Raw genomic sequence first — 23,699 nt, forward strand, 5'->3', positions numbered from 1 at the left:
GGGAAGAAAAAAGGGAGGCAGGCACCTGCAGTGTTGCTTCCCGCTCGTGAGGCTCCCCTGATGTGGGGCCTGCTGGGTAAGGCTGGTCCTTGGTGCTGTGACGTGCACTCAGTCAGGTGCACCACCACTAGACATTCTTTTTAATGACCAGTGAATATAATCGTGCGCAAAAGTCACTTCAGTCAGGTCAGAAATACCTGTAGGGCACAACCCGAGAAGCAGAGCTGCCGGAACTAAGGGCAGCACTGGAAATCGGGCTTCCTTCTCAGCTCCTTGGTGGGATTGTGTGTGAGGAGACTTTAAACACCTGGAAATCGGGCTTCCTTCTCAGCTCCTTGGTGGGATTGTGTGTGAGGAGACTTTAAACACCTGGGGAGAAACTCTGCCCGTAAGAAACTCTCCCCCAGTCCAATTCCGTAGTTGCTGTGTGCCGGGAACTGCTCCCACAGGCTTATGAGACATCTCTGACCAAAATACTTTGACCGCATGGGGTGACATTCTGACAGGCAGAGACAACAGCAAACACCAAGCATGATCGAGCAAAACGCTGTTTTTGTATGGCAATAAGAGCTACGGGAACAAAGAAGACAAGATAATGAAGAAGACAGTTCAGGGAAGACCTCATTAAGACAGTGATCTTTGAACTAAGCGTTCAGAAAAACAGATTCATCTTATTGGTTTCACAAGAGAAAAGCCGGAATGTTTCATGTGGTATGCGGGAGGAGACGGGCCCTCGTGCTTGCAAATCCAGGGCGGAACCAGTCTTTAAGGAAAAGCCAGTTAGGGCCGGGTGGTGGCGCACCTCGCTGAGCGCACACTACAGGGCACAAGGACATGGGTTCAAGCCCCTGGTCCCCACCTGCAGGGGGAAGCCTCATGAGCAGTGGAGCAGGGCTTCTGGTGTCTCTCTGTCTCTCTGCCTCTATCTCCTCAGGAACAAAGGAGTCACTGTGCAGGCACTGAGCCCCAGAGATAACCCTCAAGGCAAAATAAATATATAAATAAATAGATTAATTGCTAGTTCATACCCCTACATTTACCCAAAATTAAAGTGATTTGATCAAAATGGGATTCTCTCGTGATTTCTCACACATCAAAATGTGTGAATTCTCTTGCTTTCAAGCACTTTCTGGCTCCTAAATGTGTCCAGTGACTACGTCAGGTCAAACACGGACAAGAATTCTTGAAATGGTCTTTAGCCTCCACAGATGTGAACTCCATGCCCTGTTCGTTCTGCAGCTGCCAGAGCACTTTGCATCTTAGTTCAGAAAGTGAAGAGGCATTTGATCTTCTGAAGAAGCGTGAACTCCCCAGAGGATGCTGAACTGCCCAACAGACTTGACTAGCTTCTTGAGTGTGTTGTTGTTGTTTGTTTGTTTTTCACTTTAGAAGAAAGTCTTTCACAGCATCTGATGAGTTCATTGTCATTCTGATCATCCTGTGAATTCAGGTGCAGCTGGATCCTAGATTCTCAAAATCTCATTAAAAACAAAAACAAGAGGAGAGTGTTCTGTGGAACACTGAGAAATATGACACGCGCACCAATGACTGCATTGCACTGTCGACTCTAAACTGTTCAGCCCAAAAATAAAGGGAAAAAAGGGAAGAAACTGCACAAAATAAAACAAAAATAAGTGAATAAATAGATAAGGAGTTGAAAAACAAGATCAGAAGGGCAAACTCTAAGTAGAACCTGGGCTGGAGTCGGCGTTCTACACTGAAGTAAAGGCCTGGCGGAGGAAGCCTTAGAGGGGCTCATGATGTGGAAAATTACCCATGTACCAACTACTGGATTTTACTGTTGACTGTAAACCATTGATCCCCCAATAAAGAGGAAAAATACAAAACAAAACTAGGACAAGACTAACCGGGAGTGAGCACCTGGCTGTGAGGACGTCCCTAGACAAGGTCACGGAGACACAGACCTCTCCTCACCTCCAGCTGGTCCTGCCAGGGAGACGTTCTGCTGCTCACTGTCATCTCTGCAGGGCAGTCAAGGACTACGGACCCAGAGGACTGGCTAGTTGAGTTTCATTTTGTTTAAACCCAGTGGCCGTCCAGGGTTGACGGGCTGTGGGCCGGTCACATCAGCTGAGTGTCCACTGGTGTCCAGCTCTGCAGAGGCAGTGAGCAGCTTCTGTGAAAGGACGTGTCTCCCCCACTCTCCACAGTCAGAAAGGGAGAGCTTAGAGGACCGTTGGGTGTCTGTGTAGCCGGTAGTAAGGCCACATCTTAGAGGGGCCTCTTGAAGTCCAGGAGGAGGGCTGGTAATGGCTTCACGTAGCATCATCTAGCGTAAGCACCACTAGCTCATCAGTCTGAGCAAGGTAACATTTGAACATCACTTTACTCACCTGGGAAATAAAGAAGGATATCTACCACGAGGATCAAGCCACACCCATTAGTTAGTTAAACGTGCCGCCCTGCCCCCAGCATAAGCTCTTCTTCCGGAAGCAAGAGAAGAGTGAAGATGGTGGGGAGACCAGAGTGGAGCCAGGGGCGAGGCTGATTCAGAGCACACTTGCAGCAAGGCCTCCATCAAACATCTGACCTGAAGCTGGGCCTTGCCAGTGAATGTCAAAGACAAAATTACAGAAGGTCTGACAAGAACATAAGGCTGCTGGCCTCTTAGAAAATCATGTTCTGTCTCGGGAAATGTAAAGCTGTCAGACTCCCCAGACAAACTGACACCAAATGGTGATTTTTTTATTATTACCTCTTTGGGGGTTAATGGTTTACCGTCTGGTCTTGCACACACGGGCACAGCCTCTCATCTCCCCCAATGGGTATCTGGGAGACACAGCAGGACCCAGTGCCCCTCACCCCATCCCTCCTCCTCCTTCCCAGACTCCTTTGCTTTGCTGCAGTACGCCACCCCCAGTCCAGGATTCACCTGGTGTTCCCCTCACTGTCCTTCATTCTAAAGGTCCACCTGTAGGTGAGATCACTCGTGTTGGTCTTTCTCTTTCTGCTTTGTCTCACTCATCATGATGGCTTTGTGCTCTGGTCACAGTACAAAGGAGATGGCCTCATTTTTAACGTCTGCATAGTACTCCATTGTGAGATGTACCACGTGCCTTTCTCGGCCATCGTCTGCTGTGGGCACCCGCGCTGCCCCACAACAGCAACTGAATAGGAAAATGACTCAACTACATTGCAAATCCTCCTTGGCAGTGAGGGGAAATTAACATCTTAAGCTTGAAAAACATCACTTGATGCAAGTGTAAGTGTGGGACACCTGATATTTCTGAAGTGCTGATACATGGCCAGCAAGTGAGAAAAAGTTACAGTGAGTGTTACTGTCTATGTGGGCAAAGGGGAGTTGCTTTTACTGGATAAAGAATCAATACAGAATATACACATAAACTCAGGAATTACCAGGGTTCAGTAAATGCTTAGAGAAAGTACAGTCAGGAGAAATGACCACTGTCAGTACGGGACCCGTGTGCCTACAGCGACTTGTCAGCCACTGCTTCTCTACGTCAACCTGGAAACGATGTTTGAAGCACGTCTTCTCCTAGTAACGAAAGAGCGCAGCGAAGTGCACATCCACAGAAAGTAGTGTTTGTTCCTGTGTGGTGTCCACAGCTGACTAGTGCTCAGCGGGCTACACACTGATGTGCTGATGGCAGGAGCTGATGCCACGCAGTGTGGTGCTGTGTTGTTTTCAACGGGTTATGTTGTTTTCGCCGGGCTGGCTTCACAGGCGGGTAACAGACGACCAGGGACTCATGGTTGAGCTGTAGGCAGTATCTCTTTATTCATGCAAGACGCAGCACAATCTAAGCCGAGCTGAGCTAAACTAAAGGTACAGTAAAACTCACAATGCTGTCTTTATATATACTTGCCAAGTAAGGTGGAAACAGGATGTGACATAGAGAGGGTGGAGAGAAAAGTGACTGGTGAAAATCAGAGTGTGACAAAGAGGGGGCAGATTAGGCGAGAATCCTATCACTGAACCACAAATGCCCTGGAGGGAGGGTGGAACTTGTTAACAGCGGTTATGTAAATAGAATGAAGTGGTTATGTAAATAGAATAGTGTTAAGCAGGAGGGATTTAAACCAAATGAAACAGAGGGGTCTCATGCATACCAACAGTGCTGGCCCGTGATGTGATGCTGGAGACTCGAAGCCAGCCGCTGTCTGTGACCACTGTGCTTCTCTGAGCACGGCGTTGACGCAGGGCCGGCGGGCCGCGGGGTGGCGGGGTGTTGGGTGCGGGGCAGCTGCGTCTACTTGGTTGCTCACCGCATCATTGCCGCCCGCGTCGTTTCTCTGTAGTTCACGTGTGGTGTCGATCTGATTTTTAAATGACAAATGCTTTGGAAAACCAGCCCTAGTTATGAGGGAGCCTGCACATGTCACAGCAGTGTTCCTCACACATGTGGAAAATTCTAAATGTTGACCAAGAGGAGAAGCACTCCATAAAATTTGATGTGATCATTGCATCTGATATCATGAGACGTTAAAACGAAAGGCGTTTATGTTGGCTACATATGGAAAGGTACGTTCTGTGAACTTTCCATGATTGGATTCTGTGTGGGAACACTTGCAGAGGAATTCACGGAAGCAACAGCAATGTTTGCTCCATCAGAGTATGTGAGGTGGTGGAGGCTGTGGAGACTTTTCTGACCCTCTGTGGCTCTGAAATTATACCCCTGAATCTCTGGGTTTTATAAAACTCTGTTAAATTACTAATTAAAAAAAGTAGGAGGGGAAAAGGGAGCAAGACCTGAATGCAAACTTCCTGGGTTTTCACTTCAATTCTAGCCGCTTGGTCTCTATCTGACACTGAGGGAGCAGTCCTCTGACTTGGGAAATTATTTTCTTATTGAGGGGTTAATGCTTTGCTGTGCTATCACTAACATATGCAGACAATTTCCATATGTGCCAGCCCCAGTGTTTTCTCCCTTCCCCCCTCAAAGAGTCCTTTGCTCTGTGCAGTGCCCCATGTCCATCCATGTGTCACTCTGTGCTCTCCCTCCTCGCTCCCAGAGTCCTTTGCTGTGGTGCAGTGCCCCATGTCCATCCATGTGTCACCCTGTGCTCTCCTCCCTCCCAGAGTCCTTTGCTGTGGTGCAGTGCCCCATGTCCATCCATGTCTCACTCTGTGCTCTCCTCCCTCCCAGAGTCCTTTGCTGTGGTGCAGTGCCCCATGTCCATCCATGTCTCACCCTGTGCTCTCCCTCCCTCCCAGAGTCCTTTGCTGTGGTGCAGTGCCCATGTCCATCCATGTCTCACTGTGTGCTCTCCTCCCTCCCAGAGTCCTTTGCTGTGGTGCAGTGCCCCATGTCCATCCATGTCTCACCCTGTGCTCTCCTCCCTCCCAGAGTCCTTTGCTGTGGTGCAGTGGCCCATGTCCATCCATGTCTCACCCTGTGCTCTCCCTCCGTCCCTCCCTCCCTCCCTCCCTCCCAGAGTCCTTTGCTGTGGTGCAGTGCCCATGTCCATCCATGTCTCACTGTGTGCTCTCCTCCCTCCCAGAGTCCTTTGCTGTGGTGCAGTGCCCCATGTCCATCCATGTCTCACCCTGTGCTCTCCTCCCTCCCAGAGTCCTTTGCTGTGGTGCAGTGGCCCATGTCCATCCATGTCTCACCCTGTGCTCTCCCTTCGTCCCTCCCTCCCTCCCTCCCTCCCTCCCTCCCAGAGTCCTTTGCTGTGGTGCAGTGGCCCATGTCCATCCATGTCTCACCCTGTGCTCTCCCTCCGTCCCTCCCTCCCTCCCTCCCTCCCAGAGTCCTTTGCTGTGGTGCAGTGCCCCATGTCCATCCATGTGTCACCCTGTGCTCTCCTCCCTCCCAGAGTCCTTTGCTGTGGTGCAGTGCCCCATGTCCATCCATGTCTCACTCTGTGCTCTCCTCCAGTAAGTCTCCAAATTGCTTCCACAATGCCTGGATCACTTTGCACTCCCAATAGTCTTCTTCTTTTTGCCTCCAGGATTATTGCCGGGGCTCGGTGCCTGTACCATGAATCCACTGCTCCTGGAGACCTTTTTTCCCTTTTGTTACCCTGGTTGTTTTTATCATTGTTGTAGTTATTATTATCGTTGTTATTGATGCCATCGTTGTTGTATAGGAGACAGAGAAATGGAGAGAGGAGGGGAAGACAGAGGGGGAGAGAAAGATAGACACCTGCAGACCTGCTTCACCGCTTGTGAAGTGACCCCCCGTGCAGGTGGGGAGCTGGGGGCTTGAACTGGGATCCTTCTGCGGGTCCTTGTGCTTTGTGCCACGTGCGCTTAACTCACTGCACTACCGCCCGACCCCCCCCCCAAGTATTTATCCCTCTGGAAGGATGGACCAGAATTCTTTATGGGGAGCAGGAGGTGGGAGTTCTGGCTTCTGGCATTGCTTCTCCAGTGGACATGGGGGTTGGCAGGTGGATCCACACCCCTGCCTATTTGTATATTTCCTCATTTCTAGATTTTCTGAATGGACCTCTCTCTCTTGAACACACTACTGTTGCACTGGGGAAAGACCCAACTCTCTTGTTGAAGACTCTGCAGTCAGATCAGCAGGACTTTCTGGTCACATTCACCCACCAGTGGGAATCCTGTAGCCAGAGCCCTGCTCAGCTCTGGTCTGCTCTGCTTATGGGGCACTGAACCTGGGGCCCTGTGGCTTCAGGCAGGGAGGCTGTTGGCATAACCATTACTCTGTCTCCCCTCCTCATGGGCTTGGTTGGCTCACCCAGCATGTGATCAGCAAGTGGATACTTTGTTTTCTGAGATGTGAATAATGAAATGGGAGCTGTAGACCTTGCCATGTGCAGGGAGCCAGGGTGAGTCCCTGGCTCCCCCGAGAGCACCACTCATGGCATCAGCAGAAGTCTGGGGGAGGGTGTTATGCTGTCTCTCCTTTACTGTGTCTCTCCATCTCTGTCTTTTGTTCTCTTTTTGTCTCTATCTGAAATTAAAAGAAAAAAAAAAAAAAGAGTCCACCTAGCAGAGTAGAATAGTGTGAAGCCCTGGAGGGAAAAAAGTTGTACCTTGAACCTCACGCATTGCACAAGGTTGTTTCAGGGTGAGCTCTCCAGACCCTTTCTCTGTGTCTCCATGTTCCCTAGACCCTTCGCTCCCAATAAAAACATACGTCTTACTAATAATAGAAGGGCATAATGGATGGGTCTCTACACTTCACTTGGAAAGATGCATTAGGAAGAGGAGAGATTGAATTGATTCAACATCATTGTTAGTGTACAAACATTTCACAAGGCACCACACAGACTGATTTCCACACAAATTTCCTGTTTAAATTTTTTTTTCTAATATTCAGAAGTTGAAGGAAAACGAAAAAAGGAATTACTTTCTCTTCCTCCTTTTTGCCTCTCCCCAGCCCTCAAGTTTTTAGAGACAGTCTCTGAAAAATATGTCCACTCATGCTGCCACCATCTCCTGCCAGAGGATAATGAGTCTTCAAATGCAGCTTCCAGGCAGTGCTGAGACCCTGCAGACAAGTGTGTGCAGTGCGGCCAGGCAGGTGATGGACAGTGTCTGCAGTGGGGTGATGACAGTGTCTGCAGTGGGGTGATGACAGGGTCTGCAGTGGGGTGATGCACAGTGTCTGCAGTGGGGTGATGGACAGGGTCTGCAGTGGGGTGATGCACAGTGTCTGCAGTGGGGTGATGACAGGGTCTGCAGTGGGGTGATGGACAGTGTCTGCAGTGGGGTGATGCACAGTGTCTGCAGTGGGGTGATGCACAGTGTCTGCAGTGGGGTGATGGACAGGGTCTGCAGTGGGGTGATGACAGTGTCTGCAGTGGGGTGATGACAGTGTCTGCAGTGGGGTGATGCACAGTGTCTGCAGTGAGGTGATGACAGTATCTGCAGTGGGGTGATGGACAGTGTCTGCAGTGGGGTGATGACAGTGTCTGCAGTGGGGTGATGCACAGTGTCTGCAGTGGGGTGATGACAGGGTCTGCAGTGGGGTGATGGACAGGGTCTGCAGTGGGGTGATGGACAGGGTCTGCAGTGGGGTGATGACAGTGTCTGCAGTGGGGTGATGACAGGGTCTGCAGTGGGGTGATGGACAGTGTCTGCAGTGGGGTGATGCACAGTGTCTGCAGTGGGGTGATGCACAGTGTCTGCAGTGGGGTGATGGACAGGGTCTGCAGTGGGGTGATGACAGTGTCTGCAGTGGGGTGATGACAGTGTCTGCAGTGGGGTGATGCACAGTGTCTGCAGTGAGGTGATGACAGTATCTGCAGTGGGGTGATGGACAGTGTCTGCAGTGGGGTGATGACAGTGTCTGCAGTGGGGTGATGCACAGTGTCTGCAGTGGGGTGATGACAGGGTCTGCAGTGGGGTGATGGACAGGGTCTGCAGTGGGGTGATGGACAGGGTCTGCTGTGGGGTGATGGACAGGGTCTGCTGTGGGGTGGATGACAGTGTCTGCAGTGGGGTGATGGACAGTGTCTGCAGTGGGGTGATGGACAGGGTCTGCAGTGGGGTGATGGACAGGGTCTGCTGTGGGGTGGATGGCAGTGTCTGCAGTGGGGTGATGGACAGTGTCTGCAGTGGGGTGATGGACAGGGTCTGCAGTGGGGTGATGACAGGGTCTGCAGTGGGGTGATGGACAGGGTCTGCAGTGGGGTGATGACAGTGTCTGCAGTGGGGTGATGGACAGGGTCTGCTGTGGGGTGATGGACAGGGTCTGCAGTGGGGTGATGACAGGGTCTGCAGTGGGGTGATGACAGGGTCTGCAGTGGGGTGATGACAGTGTCTGCAGTGGGGTGATGGACAGGGTCTGCTGTGGGGTGATGGACAGGGTCTGCAGTGGGGTGATGGACAGGGTCTGCTGTGGGGTGGATGACAGTGTCTGCAGTGGGGTCATGGACAGTGTCTGCAGTGGGGTGATGGACTGGGTCTGCAGTGGCAGGTGGGTCTCCTTTTTGGAAGGTTAGGAGGCAGGTTGGGGCGCCCTGAGTAGACCCACACATTGCCATGCTGAAGGGCCTGGGTTAGAGCCCCCACCTTCAGCTGCAGTGGAAAGCTTCATGAGTGATGAAATAAGTACTACACCTCTCTCTCTCTCTCCCTCTCTCTCTCTGTCTCTCTCTCCGTCTCCCTCTCTCTCTGTGTCTCTCTCTCCGTCTCCCTCTCTCTCTCTGTCTCTCTCTCCGTCTCCCTCTCTCTCTCTGTCTCCCTCCCTCCCCATCTCTCCTCTCACTCTCTGCCTCCCCTCTCCTCTCAGTTTCTCTCTGTTCTATCAGATAAAGGGAAGATGGCCACTGGGAGTGGTGCCCTTGCCACACAGGCATCAAGCTCCAGTGATGATCCTGGTGGCAATAAAACAGGAAAAATTAAAAGAAAGCGCATCACAGTATCCTGTATCCATGGTGATGTCATGGAGACTTGGCTGGTCTCCCAGCTCTGCCCCGGTATTTGTAACTGCACTGAGTGACGTCGGAATTGGTTCCGTGGCATTTTACAAATCAGATAAAGAACTTTTTCCATGTGCTAAAATCAGGAGCTTTCTTTTTCTGTCCCTAGGTTCAGCCAGACCCCTTTCAGACACAGGCTCCTTGCTCCCAAGGCAACATAGATACTTCCTTCTTAAATAAATTTACTTGTGTCCGGCAGAAGTGACCACCAGCAAACGTCTTTTGTTTGTTTGTTTGTAAGACTATTACTTCAGTGGAGACTAAAGAAGTGAGATCAAAGAACTCAGTGTCTGCTCTCTGCTCCCGTTTCAGGAACGATCCTGGGCTTTGCGCTCAGGCCTTACAGAATGAGCTACCGGGAGGTCAAGTACTTCTCCTTCCCCGGGGAGCTGCTGATGAGGATGCTGCAGATGCTGGTGCTGCCTCTGATCATCTCCAGCCTCGTCACAGGTACCATGTGCAGTTTCCGTCTGGGGCTTGAGCGTGCTTATTGCGAGAGACGGCTAAGAAAAGCAAACGCTGTGGCTTCCTGCCGGACGCATGCTCTGTCCTAGAGAAGAAAAAGCCCCTTAAAATTACAGAAAGGACGGGGCCAGGCACTGGCTCACCAGGTTAAGTGCACAAAGAACAAGGGCCTGTGCAAGGACCCAGGTTCGAGCCCCGGCTCCCCACCTGCAGGGGGGACACTTCACAAGTGGTGAAGCAGGTCTGCAGGTGTCTGTCTTTCTCTCTTCCTCTCTGTCCCCCTCCTCTCTCAGTTTCTCTCTGTCCTGTCCAATAAAATGGGGAACATGGCCTCCAGGAGCAGTGGGTTTGTAGTGCTGGTACTGAGCCCAGCGGTCGCTCTGGGGGCATTGTAGTAGTAATAACAACAACAATAACACAGAGGCTCTCGTAATGCATGCATGCCTCTAGCTGTCATATCTTACCAACCACGAGAGGAAACAGGTAGACAGTCCGGCCTCTGGTCTGCCTCCCCGTGATGGAGGCAGGCAGAGAGCACGATGCAGCCTGCCTTCTGTGCTCACAGCCTTGCAGCTGACAAGTGTCCAACGGGTCTGTTTTCTCACCCCTGTCCCACCCAGATAGCATCTGGTCGGACACCCATTAGCTATGATGCCAGAACGCTTGTTCTCAGAGCCGCCAGGACTTGAGCGGGAGCCTTCTTGGGACCTCACCTCGAGGTAATGCCCACAGCACTCAGCTCTGCTGTGACCAGCACCTCCACCCCCGGTGACCCCGCATGACGCCACCTCCTTCTCCGCCGCCCCCACCCACCCTTTACTGGACTGGACGCTGGGGGAGAATGGGGCGGGCAGGGGGCATTTCCCACCCAGACACTGTGGCTTGACTCTTGGACTTGCAATGAGAGGAAGCAGGGAGGACAGGATTGTTTTCTAGGGCAGAGAGGTGACAGGTCACCCTGCATGGGGGATGCTCGGAGAGTCCTGTGTGTGTGTGATGGTGACTTCCACCAGTGCCCAGGAATCTGTGACTGTGCACCCCGTCTGCCTGCTCTTGTCTTTCCCTGTGACACACTCTCTGACTTGGAGAAGAGCTTTTCACAGACACCGGCCCAGCAGGAAAGTTTATGGGTTGGTAGCTGAAGCTCACGAATGTCACTGACCCTGTTCTTTCTGCTACCTTTGTCACACCCTCCTCCCTGGGCAGACCACTGAGCTTCCAGGTGAGCTCCTGTCCTCCGCCCAGGGCGTTCCAAGGCTATTCAGAGTCTCCTGAGGCCTGTGTAGTAAGAAGTTCCCCATCAGCTCCAATCACGGGCAAGATTCTGAGCACCACATGCCTGGCAGGGCTGCTCATCACTTGGACAGAAACTACACTGGCTGTTTCTCCAAGGCTTTGCAAGTCTCTGCTCTGAGCAAGTTGCTGCACGTGCGTGAATCTTGAGGGTGATTAGGGCACAGGGTGATTAGGGCACTGACGGTTGGAGCTGTCCGGGCCCGTTGCCACCTCAAGGTGATCAGGGCCGCCACGCTCCTCGGGACAGAGACTAGATCAGATCTCACAGGAAGGCAGGCCTATTCTCACTGCCCACCTGCCACCATTTTTCTGAGAAGCAGATTCTTTGCAGCGAGCTCTTAGAGGCAGGACCAAACCCTCAAGTGCTCACCACGTGTCCTTGCCGGGCCTGAGCCAGACAGCGGCAGTTCACCTGAAGTCAGACAGGCTGTGGGTTCGTCTCTTCAGGAGTGTTCAGGGGTCTCTGCCTTTTGGAATTGAGCAAAAAATGACTGTATGACCCTTTGTAAAGGAAAGGTCTCGTCCGGTGCAGCTAGAGAAAGCATGGCTTCCCCTTCAAGCATCCTAGCTGATGAGTAGCTGGAGGTGGAATTTCCTCATGTTTCCTAATACTTCCTGTGTGAAGCTTAAGAGAATTATTTGAGTAACTTTGTAAAAAAAAAAAAAAAAAAACCCACTGTGATGCAATCTTTTTGCATGATTCAAAAGAAAAGTGGCTGAGCTGCACACTATTAAAAATGTGCCTTTCAGGTGGTAGAAAAATAAAATTAAAAAAAGTGCTTTTCACACATAACCTAGTTACAAAGCAGAAGCACTGTCATTTGAGACCATTAAGAGAGCCCTGGCTCTTCTCCAGGACTGAAGACAAGAAACTGGTGGGGAAGGGGGTGTGATTTAGTTTTCCAAAGATATCTTTCTCTCTCTTTAAGTATTTTTGGTTTTTATTTATTGGATAAGACAGAGAGAAATTTAGAGGGAGGGGGAGATAGAGAGGAAGAGAGACAGAGAGACTCCTGCAGCCCTGCTTCACCACTCACACAGTGTTCCCCCTGCGGGTGGGGACCAGGGTCTCAAACCTGGGTCCCTGTCACTGTAACATGTGCACTCAACCAGGTGCGCCACTGCCTGGCCCCCTCCAACGTTCTCTTTAAGGTATACCTCTAGGGGCCTTGCTTTCTAAGCAACGCGGTAATGTGGATACTGACAGTTGATTGGGATGAGTGGTTAATTCCAGAAATTTCTTTCAGGATTGTTAAGTGTAGTGATTTTGAGAGGGTATGGGCTGGTAGGAATAAAGGAGAGGTAGGCTTGTGCAAATCATGCACATTTCTGGACGATTCTTACTGTGTTTGGGAGAGGTTTCCGGAGAATCTGTGCACAGAGAGGAGGGGGAACGTCAGAGGACACTATCAGAACAGAAAAGCACAGTCAGTCAGTGTGCCTGGTGGCCGTGCAGGGGCCATGGAGGAAGCCGCCCCTGAGGTTCCTGTTGGTCTCACACATGGACGGAGTCATGGCCATAGGGCAATGTTTCTGTTCAACAGAAATAGCAGGGTTAGTGTGGCGGTGAGCTGCAAGGACCTCACTGTAACCTCACACAGCCAAGGAGGCAGAGTCTGCTGCGGCCCAGACCTGCCAGCCCTGCTCACCTGCTTCCACGCACCAACAAGGGCAACGCCATCTGATTTTCTTTTTCTCAAGAGAATCTGGACACCAAAAAACTTTCTAAGAAGCTCCAGAGTGTTCAGTGTTGATGCATGACCAGAACAAAACAAAGCACAGCTGGCAGCCCCCAGCAGTCCCCGATCACTGGGATCTGAACTTTGAATGTCTGTTCTGTCGGCGGTGAGGAACGCCCCACCGGGCCTTTGTACCCACGAAGCCATCACTGACACTCACAAGAGCTTAATCCGCCCGTTTTCAAATTTTTGTTTCTTATTTATTTATTTTTATTTTTCTATCCTATAGGATAGGAACAGGGAGAAGTTGAGACAGAGAGGCAGAGAGACAGAGAGACCTGCAGCCCTGCTTCACCACTTGTGAAGCTTCCCCACTACAGGTAGGGCCCAGGGGCTTGAACCCAGGACCTGTGCATTGTAGTGTGTGCTCTCAGCCCTGTGTACAGCCATCGGCCTGGCTGACTCCACTGTTGACAGCCCCATGCCCAGGTGAGATGTGGCATCAGCCAGCAAGCACCATGCTCATTGCCAACAAGAGCTACTAGGAGAGCACGGCCTCCCTGTACTCTGCCGGTAGCACACTGTATGATGGCGTCGTGACTCAGAGGTCACGTCCCATAAAAGGTATTTCCCGGTCAGAACATGCCTGGTGGACTTAGTGCTCAGAAGTTCAAAAGGGCCTGTGCAGACAAACCTGAAATCACAAGGTCTACGTTGCCTTTCTTGGCCTGGGCACTTTGTCTTGGAAGGTCCGTGCTTTTGATTTTCCTAAAGTCACGTTTACCCTCTGAGGAGTTCGAGCTGGGCTTTTAAAGTCACAGCATGGTTTTTGCGAGTTGTGGTTCTCAGATCCGTGCAAGCCTGCTCGTCTCAAATCCGAAATGCCGGTCTTGACAAATCTCCTTGGTGTTTATGGCCTTCCCAACGCTGCCCCAGAGAAGTTTCGGGAGGAAGCCTAATGGCTGGACTTGTACTCCAGTACTAAGTCTTCTCAAACAAGAAGTGTACGCCTTTGCCAACACCACACAATAAAATAAGGCTCTGGCAGCAGTGTCTGTGGATTTGGTCAGGGCATGGTGCCAGACAGAATATTTCAGGCCAGAAATATGAGTGGGTTTGACTGGCTGAGTCAGATTAAACTCACTAGATAATAATTAGACTATTTCAGCTTGTGCTATGTGAGAGTGGCTATTACCTCCTGCTTGCTTTACAATCCTCTCCAAAAGTGAACTCCTTCTTCCCTCGCTCAGAGACCCGTCTTCCTCGAGATTCTCTCAAGCTAAACCTTCCGTCTCTCAGTTTTCTGGAGGTGGAAGCAAGCTTAGCTTCTGACACACATTCTCTGAGAAGGCGGGCAGATTGTGAGTATAAGTGTCTTCAGAAACAGGAAGAGAGCAGATAGCTGCAGTGTCTCCTGCCTGTGGTGGGGTCTATGTACAAAGGGGGAAATAATGTCTTTTATCGTCATTCGTTCACAGCTACTTACTGAGCCCTTACTGTGTCACACACAGGATTGCCAAAATGCATTCCCTGACTTAAGGTGTGGTGGAGCAGGGCTGCAAGTGTCTCTCCCTCTGTCTCCTCCTCCCTCTCAATTTCTCTCTGTCCTGTCCAATAATAAATAAATAAAATTAAAAAGAACAAAAAAAATAAAAATGCATTCCCCAAAAAGAATGTGTTGGGCCGGGGGCAGAATCTCCCTGCATTCCTTAAGCGGTTCTATCTGTGAGCAGCTCCAGCTCCCACCATGAGGGGCTACACTGCTCCTCTCAGTTCCCAACAAGAAACAGAGAATCTCCCTGCATTCCTTAAGCGGTTCTATCTGTGAGCAGCTCCGGTTCCCACCATGAGGGGCTACACTGCTCCTCTCAGTTCCCAACAAGAAACAGAGAATCTCCCTGCATTCCTTAAGCGGTTCTATCTGTGAGCAGCTCCAGTTCCCACCATGAGGGGCTACACTGCTCCTCTCAGTTCCCAACAAGAAACAGAGAATCTGATCGGCTTTTCGAGTGTGACCCCAAAGCAGATTTTTCTAGTCACGACACCTGTATACCCCTGATATGAGAACTGCCCTTATTCTCATTCACTTAAAATTTTCTTTCAATCAAAGTATTTTTCTTCTGTAGCATCAGACCTCTAAGGGAAGTGGGGGTCTGCCGCCTGCCTTGTGAGGGTCTTAGCTGAAGCCATGGTGCTGTCACACTCAAGGCAGCTCAGTTGCCTGACAGGAACTTGATTTAAGCTGCCCCTTCTTGTCAAATAAACAGGCCGACAGATAAGGAGGAGCCACGTGAATGTCAGCACCAAGAGACTTGATCTTCCTCTCATACGAAGAACTGAAACATAATCAAAGCGTCTTTATCACTGCAGGTTTCAGCACTAATTAAAGGGACTTCCACACTCCCAGAATAAGGAAACGCCACCCTCCTCACCCTCCTCTGGGAAACGCTGGTCTGTCCATTCATCCCTTCGAAATCATTGTCCAGCTCCTGCCTCAACATTTTTTAGAACAAAAGATCTTTGGAACCAGAGATCCTTGGAAAACTTTTTACAATTCTTTTCTGCATCCAAATTCAATTTTCTGTCTCCAAAATGAATCTTTTCAAGCCAAAGCAAAGCATCTGCCTGCCCATAACCCTCCTACATGTGACAAGCTCCAGAAGGCCACGTACTCTGTGGAGACCTTCCTTCCAGATCTGCAGACCCATGAATTCAGTGGCCACAGGATTTAACTATGTGGGGCTGGCTAGCCACATCCACCAGCCAAAAGTCCTCTTGCCCAAGGAAACAAAAGTAACAGAAGCAGTTCCTGTGTCTCCAACTAGGGCCTTTTGGCTTCAGAGAAAGGTGGTAGTCACGATAAAATGACGTGAGGCTTTGTCACTTAATGTAATGTCGGAAGGCCCAAAGTGAGCTGCACGTCTTCACTGAGGGACATGAGAAGTTCCTTGAGGACTAGCAAAGACCCAGTGCCAAAGCCACTCAAGAGGAATGTGGTGTTTCAACATCCTCCCCATGGCTCTGAAATGCAGCCAGGCCTGTCTGAAATAGTCCAGGCACTTATGCGCAAAAGCAGAGAGGGCCAGAGGTTTCTCCCCTTCCCTCACACAGACATTCTATAGAAGGAAAAGAAAATATGTCTCAAGGGCTGGGCGGTAGTGCTGTGGGTTAAGCGCAGGTGGTGCAAAGCACGAGGACCAGCTCAAGGATCCCGGTTCGAGCCCCAGGCTCCCCACCTGCGGGGGGGGGGGGGTGGTTGTTTCACAAGGTCTGCAGGTGTCTGTTTTTCTCTCTCCATCTCTGTCTTCCCCTCCTCTCTTCATTTCTCTCTGTACTATCCAACAACCACAGCAATAACAACAACAATAGCGATAACAACAACAATGATAAACAACAAAGGCAACAAAAGGGAAAAGATAGCCTCCAGAAGCAGTGGATTCAAGTAGTGCAGGCACCGAGCCCCAGCAATAACCCTGGAGGCAAGAAAAAGAAAGAAAGAAAGAAAGAAAGAAAGAAAGAAAGAAAGAAAGAAAGAAAGAAAGAAAGAATGTCTCAGCAGGGCTCTCGACACCTGGGGTCTTAGGGACACTTTTGTCACAGGGCCATTGTGAGACTTTCTCCCCTTTATTTGGAAATTCGTGGTTTACAGTTGCAGTAAAATGCAGGAGCTGGTCCATGTGTCACATCTCAGTTTCCCACATCACACTCTACCCCCACCCAGGTCCTCCTCTGCCATCATGTCCCAGGACCTGAACCCCCCAGCCCAGAGTCCTTGGCTTGGTGCAGTGCAGCACCTCCAGTGCACGTTCTGCTGTGTGCTGTCCCTTCTGGTCTATTTCTCAAATTCTGTCCATAAGTGAGATCATCCACCTTCATCTTCCTTCAAGCTCCGTCCAAAATGAGGTGAGGGAGGTGAAGTGATTGCTGTGAGGATTTATCTATGCCTGCCGCATACTTTGTGCTTACTCAGTGATAGCTACTGGCAGTAAAATGCTAGCAAGCAAAGCTGTCCTGATGGTCCTTATGCTGCAAATGAAAACTCTGGAGCCAGAAGAGAGTTTCAGTTGCAGCATAAGGGATCGGAGTGTCTTCAGAAACAGGAGGAGAGCAGGCAGCTGCAGTGTCTCAGAGAGACAGAGACACTTGTCTCTCTGACACTTGGCACAGCGTAGCCAAACCCCCAGGCCTCTGGTCTCCCTTGTCTGTGGTCCAACTCAACGGTAAACTAGAGGATCCATGGAGTTTGTCAGGTGAGCACCTGGGGCCCAGAGTCAAGTCCTCGCTCCCCATCGGGAAGCCTTGGTTTCTGCCCTGCGGCAGGATGTGAGCTGAGCTGTCCGCAGCTCCACGGCTGTAAATGTTACCGTTTCTTACACAGCTGCCCGTCTTTCTGAGAAACTCAGCCCCACTGCAGCTCCCTGGGCCCCACAAGCCAGCACATCCCACATGCCGCAAGCATGCCGTGAACCGTCTCTCCAGCCGACCGAAACTCCAGATTTGAGTCTCGACACGCAGAGGCTGTGCACGGCCCCCTGGAAGCCAGCCAGCCAGGAGGAAGCCAGCTGAGGCCTGGGGACTGTTCCCAGATGCGAGGAGAGGGAAGGAGCATCCCCAGAGAGCCAGGTTGCACTTTATCAAGGAGGGCTCACCTACGGGGTGAACAGGTCCCTGGCCTTTGTCCTCTTTCCATCACATAGAAGGGAGGTCTGGGCACTCAGATGCTCTTAGGGTGTTTATTTTTAGGAGTTCAGAGAAAGTCACATAAGTCGGGGGCCAGGCCATGGTGTAGAGCACATAGTGCAGTGCACAAGGACCCGGGTTTGACCCCCGGCTCCCCACCTGCAGGGGGGAAGCTCCACAAGTGGTGAAGCAGGGCTGCAGGTGTTTCTGTCTCTCTCGCTCTACCTCCCCTTCCTCTCTCAATTTCTCTCTGTCCTGTCCAATATAAAAAGAAAAAATGGCCACCAGGAGCTGTGGAATCACAGTGCTGGCACCGAGCCCCAGAGAGAACCTGGAGGGGAAGGAAAGAAAGTGCCAAGTCCTAAAGGATGCCCCTCCACTGGCGGCGAGCTCATTCGAAGCTCCCGCTGAGGCGTCTCCTGTGCCAGGTGCCGCTCCGCGGCCACAAGAGACCAGCATGAAGCTCTCACCTCAGAGAGCTAAGAGGCGACTTGCAGGGTAGAAACAGGACGGTGGGACCCCCCGGCAGTACCTCGCTGCCGCAGCCTTGGGACTCCCCGGTCAGGAAGAAGCTGGAGTGGCGGGGAGAGTGACCTGGCTCTGCTGCTGTTGTGTGTTGGTGGTTTCCTTCCTCCGTTGTTCTCCTCACAGCAAAATCTCTCCCACCAGATGCAGAAAGAGCCAAAGGGAAGTCCCTGAGAGAGGTGGAGGCACCCTCAGAATGTGCCCTCACAGCATTCAGGGACAGGAGCTGTCTGACCAGGTTCCACCCACAGAAGCCCTCCTCTCAGAGGGAAGCCGTCGCCAGCTATGAGGAGGGCCTGGGAGGCTAGTAGCCAACCCCTGGAGGCGGGGCGGGAAGCCCCTCCAGCGCCCACGGAAGGCGGCAAGCTGGCTAGGCCTCAGCGAGGCCTAAGGGCATGGGCACCTGCCCTGCACGGCCCAGTTGTGCCCTGCGGGGCGACGGGGTGAGGAGTTTCTCGCAGCAGCAGAACGGCAGCCAAGGTGCCCGGTTTCTCTCAAGTGCAAAGCCTTCCAGACCATCCCCGTCCCCCTACACCCCACTGCTTCCCAGAACAGCTAACACGTGTCCTGTGCCTGGGGTGCTGGCCGCCCCAGCTCAGCGAGTCTCAGCTGCAGTGGGTCAGCTCTCTTGTCCGCTGGACCCACCGTGGACCCGGCGCCATCAGCCCGTGGCCCCGTGGGGAGGTGAGCAGGGCCGCGGGACAGGTTCAGCCAAGAAAGCTGCCGGCCCAGGCCCAGGGCTTTGTCTCCCGCAACTATCCCAAAGCTGTGGGCCTGTGTGAGTCAGGCTTCTTCCATTCTCCACTCTTTGTTTCTGTGAAATATTTTATTTGCTTATTATTGAGGAAGACAGGAGGAGAGCAAGAAAGAACCAGACATCACGCTGGCCCATGTGCCACCGCACTCAGGGCCTCACTGTCGCGTCCAGGGCTCCACCCACTGGGCCTCCTCCCACACTGTTGAGTCAGGATTTCATATCTGCTCAAGTAAGTGGTTTTGATTTGCTCTGGTTTGTAAGAAGATTTTTTTTTGGAAGGTTTTGGGTTTTTTGTTTTGTTTTGTTTTTTACAAATACAGGAGAAGTAATTTTTTAGATCTTTTTAAAAATGATTTTGTCCTAAGAAAAATCAACTGCTTCTCTTAAATCACCAATTGAATACTTTTCTCCAGACCACTGGCCGGCTGCAAGTGTGTGGAAGGTGCTGGGAAAGGCTTTTCTCCTGTCTGTACAGTGGTGGTTGGCAGGACGGTCATTCTGACCAGAAGTAGCCATAGGCACCTCAGGGAGATGCCTGTGCGGTGAGCCGTCATCCCCACGCCGTCACCCACACACCTCTGGCTCCAGTTCACGTCCTCAGAGTGCATATTTCACACTAGGGCCGGCTGCGTTCCATTCTGTGAGATGTGGTCCCCATTCCTTTCACCCAGAACCCTCCAATGAGTGTGTGAGTCAGTCTCAGAAGGGAATGGTTCCTTCTGGTCCTCCAGGTAAATCCTGCTGTGTCCTCAGGGCTGAGAACCACCATTTTTTCTGGAATTACTATTTGTATCACCACTTGGTTTGGGTCCTGATTAATTCAGTCCTCTCCTCTTCGGGGAGACTTCCCCTGAGTTTCCCACAGCTCCCGATAATCTTGGGTTGTCAGAAAAGTCGTGACGTGTTTCTTTCTCTTTTCCTAAGCATGCGGAGAGGGTCACTGCTTATTTAAAGTCATCTAAATAAAAATGAATATTTATTTTTTGTATAAATAAAACCATATAGAACAACAAAGAGTAAACTATAAAACTATCACAGCACGCAGAGCAAGCCTCACTCTCCCTCCTGCTGCTTGAACAGATTTCTTGAGAACTCCCTGGACACGACGGGGAATCTGTGTCCAGGGCCAAGCTGGTGCCCCAGAAAAACAAAGCCTGAGAGCAAGACACTGTCTTGTGCTAGCGACTTAATATCAGTTTACAAAAGTCATACCTATTTTCTAAACGATAGTGGAATTACCTTCACATAGGTCTAAATAAATTGATTTTTATGGAACCCATGTGAAAACTGATTGGAATACAGTCTTTTTTTATATTTATTTATTTTCCCTTTTGTTGCCCTTGTTGTTGTAGTTATTATTATTGTTGTTGATGATGTCGTCATTGTTGGGTAGGACAGAGAGAAATGGAGAGAGGAGGGGAAGACAGAGGGGGAGAGAAAGACAGACACCTGCAGACCTGCTTCACCGCCTGTGAAGCGACTCCCCTGCAGGTGGGGAGCCGGGGCTCGAACCGGGATCCTTATGCCGGTCCTTGCGCTTTGAGCCACCTGCGCTTAACCCGCTGCGCTACCGCCTGACTCCCCAACTGGTTTTTTTTTTTGTTTGTTTTTTTGGGGGGGTTTCTTTTTCTTTTTCTTTTTCATTTAAGAAAGGATTAATGAACAAAACCATAGGGTAGGAGGGGCACAACTCCACACAATTCCCACCACCCAATCTCCATAACCCACCCCCTCCCATGATAGCTTTCCCATTCTCTATCCCTCTGGGAGCATGGACCCAGGGTCATTGTGGGATGCAGAAGGTGGAAGGTCTGGCTTCTGTCATTGCTTCCCCGCTGAACATGGGCGTTGACTGGTCGGTCCATACTCCCAGTCTGCCTCTCTCTTTCCCTAGTAAGGTGGGTCTCTGGGGAAGCTGAGCTCCAGGACACATTGGTGGGGTCTTCAGTCCAGGGAAGCCTGGCCAGCATCCTGGTGGCATCTGGAACCTGGTGATTGAAAAGAGAGTTAACATACGAAGCCAAACAAATTGTTGAGCAATCATGGACCCAAAGCTTGGAATAGTGGAGAGGAAGTGTTAGGGGGGTACTCACTGCAAGTGAGGAAGTGTTAGGGGGGTACCTCTGCTTTCAGGTATATATTTTGCAGTAGTTTACGGATACCAACTGTTTTTTATAGACATTTCTACAGCTAGATGTTTTCTGTGACAGTGTCATGGCCCATGTGGCTCTGGGGACAGGGCCCTATCAGCCTGCTGGGTGTCTAACGGCCTTCCCGCTACAAGCAGACGCACGGCTCTGGGTGGTGCTGTCTAGTGGGGGAGTCCCCTGCAGGCATGAACCAGCCCGTGTCCAGTCCGGTGGAATCTAAGCCTCCAGGCTGCGTTTCTGCATGCCCATCTTCACAGGGAAGATAAACTTTGTGCTTCTTCTTGGAGAAGTTCCTTGGGATCTTCTCACACCCCCCAGGTGAAAGCCAGAGCAGCTGGTCTTCTTTCACTAGCCCCCGGCGAGGGCCTGACCCTGGAACATGTCCAAGTCCCTGCCAGCACTTCCTCTGTGGGAACAGGTCTTACGCCATCTTGGCACTTAGCTTAGTTTCCTCAGCAGCTGATTGAGTTTCCATTTGAGTTTTCTTCAGAGGGAAGAAACTTCCCCGAAAACACCCAGGGGATTTCCTTCCATAAGACACAGGCTGTGGGTGACCAGTGTCTGGGCTCTGTGATGCCGGGGGGTTGAGTGGCATGTCAGTCAGGACAAGTGCTCTCAGAGAACCGCAGGTCTGTCCTCTGTAAGCAACAGCCATGATGCCAGCTTGTCGGGCTGTGCCGCAGAGGAGAGGGACAGGAGATTCGGAGCGAAGAGGGAACACAAATCTTTATTCACACGGGCACCTCAGAGTCGGGTGAGAGCGCAGTGATTCGGGCCACGAGGAGGTAGCCAAAATGGCCGCCTCCTTGCTACGCGCATCACCGTACCTTGTGTCCGTTTGCCAAAGTGAAAAGTGGGCAAGAGAGACGAGGGGCAGAAGAAGAAGGGCTTTATAGGGCAACAACCAAGAGTGACGTGTCGGGACAGGATTGGTTGAAAAAGGCACTGCGAGAATATTGCGGGAGTGGCAAAGCCTGAGGGGACCGCTTGGCAGATGTGGCTGCATCTACATGATTCCCCAGCACCATCTGGTGCCAGCAGCACTGCTGAGGGTGTCAACATGACTAGAGAAATACACAGACAGCATCTTACTTGATATCTTACTTCCTTTCCTTTTAGAAATTAATTTAAAAGTCTAGTATCTGTTTGCTTAAAGATAACCCAGTGGTGGTGAAGTGTATAGGAGGGGCCCAAAGTGCTGCATAAGTGTACTGTTTCAATATTATTTAAATAATTTTGATTCTTTAAAATCCCAACACAGAGAGAGAGAGTTGACCATGAGCTGTTGGTCATATGAAGACTGTTGCTAATCAAAGTCCTTACTTTCCTGTCATCTGTGATATACATTTGTCTCCTGGTACTTTATTTAATCACCTAAACTCCTGCCAGAGCTCTGCAGGAAACAGCAGAGCACCGTGAACTCGAGGGCACCCTTCCCGCGTAGCGCGACACCCACGGGTGTGTGTGTGTGTGTGTGTGTGTGTGTGTGTGTGTGCCTGAGCTCTAGACGCTCAGTTTTCCGAAAGCCCTTCCTGGAAAATTCCGCTGTTTAATCTCACCTCTAAGCTTAGTAACACTTCTTGTCAGAGCTTCCAGGATTTAGCTTTACACTTCATGTTTGCTCATTTAGATGATTTTTATGGGAGCTATATTTTGAGCACACCATTCTCAAGTGTGTGTTAAGAACTGAAGTCTCAGAGTTGAGCGGTGGTGCACCTGGCTGAGCGCACACATCACAGAGCACAAGGACCCAGGTTCAAGCCCTGGTCCCCACTTGCAGGGGGAAAGCTTCATGAGTGGTGAAGCAGGGCTGCAGGCATCTGTCTGTTAGTCTATCTCCCCTTCCCCACTCGATTTCTCTCTGTCTATCCTATAATGAATAAAATAAAATAAAAGTATGAGAAAGGAAGAGGAAGGAAGAAGGAAAGGAAGAGGAAGGAAGGGAGGGAGGAGAAAGGAAACAAGGATAGCTTGGGAAGGAAGACCAAGCCACTGAAGGATCACTTCCAAAAGCCTCTTTGCTTGGAAAAACTAAGATAGTTGAGTCCTTTGGAGGAGGGAGCCGGCAGGGATGCCTTGGCAGGACAAGATGGATTTGGTCAGAGCAGAGAGGCTCAGGGACTTCCAAGAACACGGAAAGTCGCAAGGGTCACTCTTGATGACAATGGATGGCTTTCCCCCAACAGCCGGTCTCTTCAGTTTATTTTTCTGTTTAAGATTATCCTTTTTGTGTTGAAACTCACACAAGGGGCATAAAATTAAAACCCTCAGAAAAAATAAACACAATATCTTTGTGTTTATTTTTTGGAAATTAAGTGTTAGGTATAGTTCCGTGTCTCCTCCCCTGTGGCTGGACAGAACCACAGTTTGGCCGGTGTGCGGGCTCTGCTCTTGCCCGGTTTGCTGTGGGTGCTGGGCCAGCTCCCTCTCCTGGCACCGCCTGCAGGAAGGCAGACAGCACATCTCTACCTGAGGCCAGCTCCTTCAGATGCCGTGTGACTGTGTGTCCTAGCGATCGCGACGGTCTTTCCCTCTGTGGGGAACTGCGCTTGGTTCTTGGGAGGAAAACACTTTGCAGAATCTATAGTAGTAACTGAGTCTTTGAAAACTGTCTGTTCAAAAAATAAAAATTAGACCTTTCCAATCCAATCCTTCCATGCCGTGAATACTCACAAATAATGCTGCAAAACCTCCTACTGAGAAGAGAATGAGTCCCTGAATCCTGTTGGCACAACTCCTGCTCCCCCTGGAGCACAGATTGTACTT

The 23,699-nt window shown here is 50.9% G+C and overlaps 1 protein-coding gene across 3 annotated transcripts in view; it reads left to right on the forward strand.

The window, feature by feature from the left end:
• Nucleotides 1-23,699, forward strand: part of SLC1A3 (solute carrier family 1 member 3) — an 88,677-nt gene that overhangs the window by 23,772 nt on the left and 41,206 nt on the right. For 2 of the 3 annotated variants that reach the window (XM_060190954.1, XM_007532046.3), the window contains exon 2: nt 9,694-9,831. In XM_060190954.1, the coding sequence (XP_060046937.1) occupies nt 9,694-9,831 (138 nt within the window). Of the gene's footprint in view, nt 1-9,693; nt 9,832-10,477; nt 10,566-23,699 lie in introns of those variants that run through there. The other variant, XM_060190955.1, reaches the window with a different exon arrangement.

The sequence above is a fragment of the Erinaceus europaeus genome, chromosome 5 (genome assembly GCF_950295315.1).
Source record: "Erinaceus europaeus chromosome 5, mEriEur2.1, whole genome shotgun sequence".
In the NCBI taxonomy this organism is placed as follows: Eukaryota; Metazoa; Chordata; class Mammalia; order Eulipotyphla; family Erinaceidae; genus Erinaceus; species Erinaceus europaeus.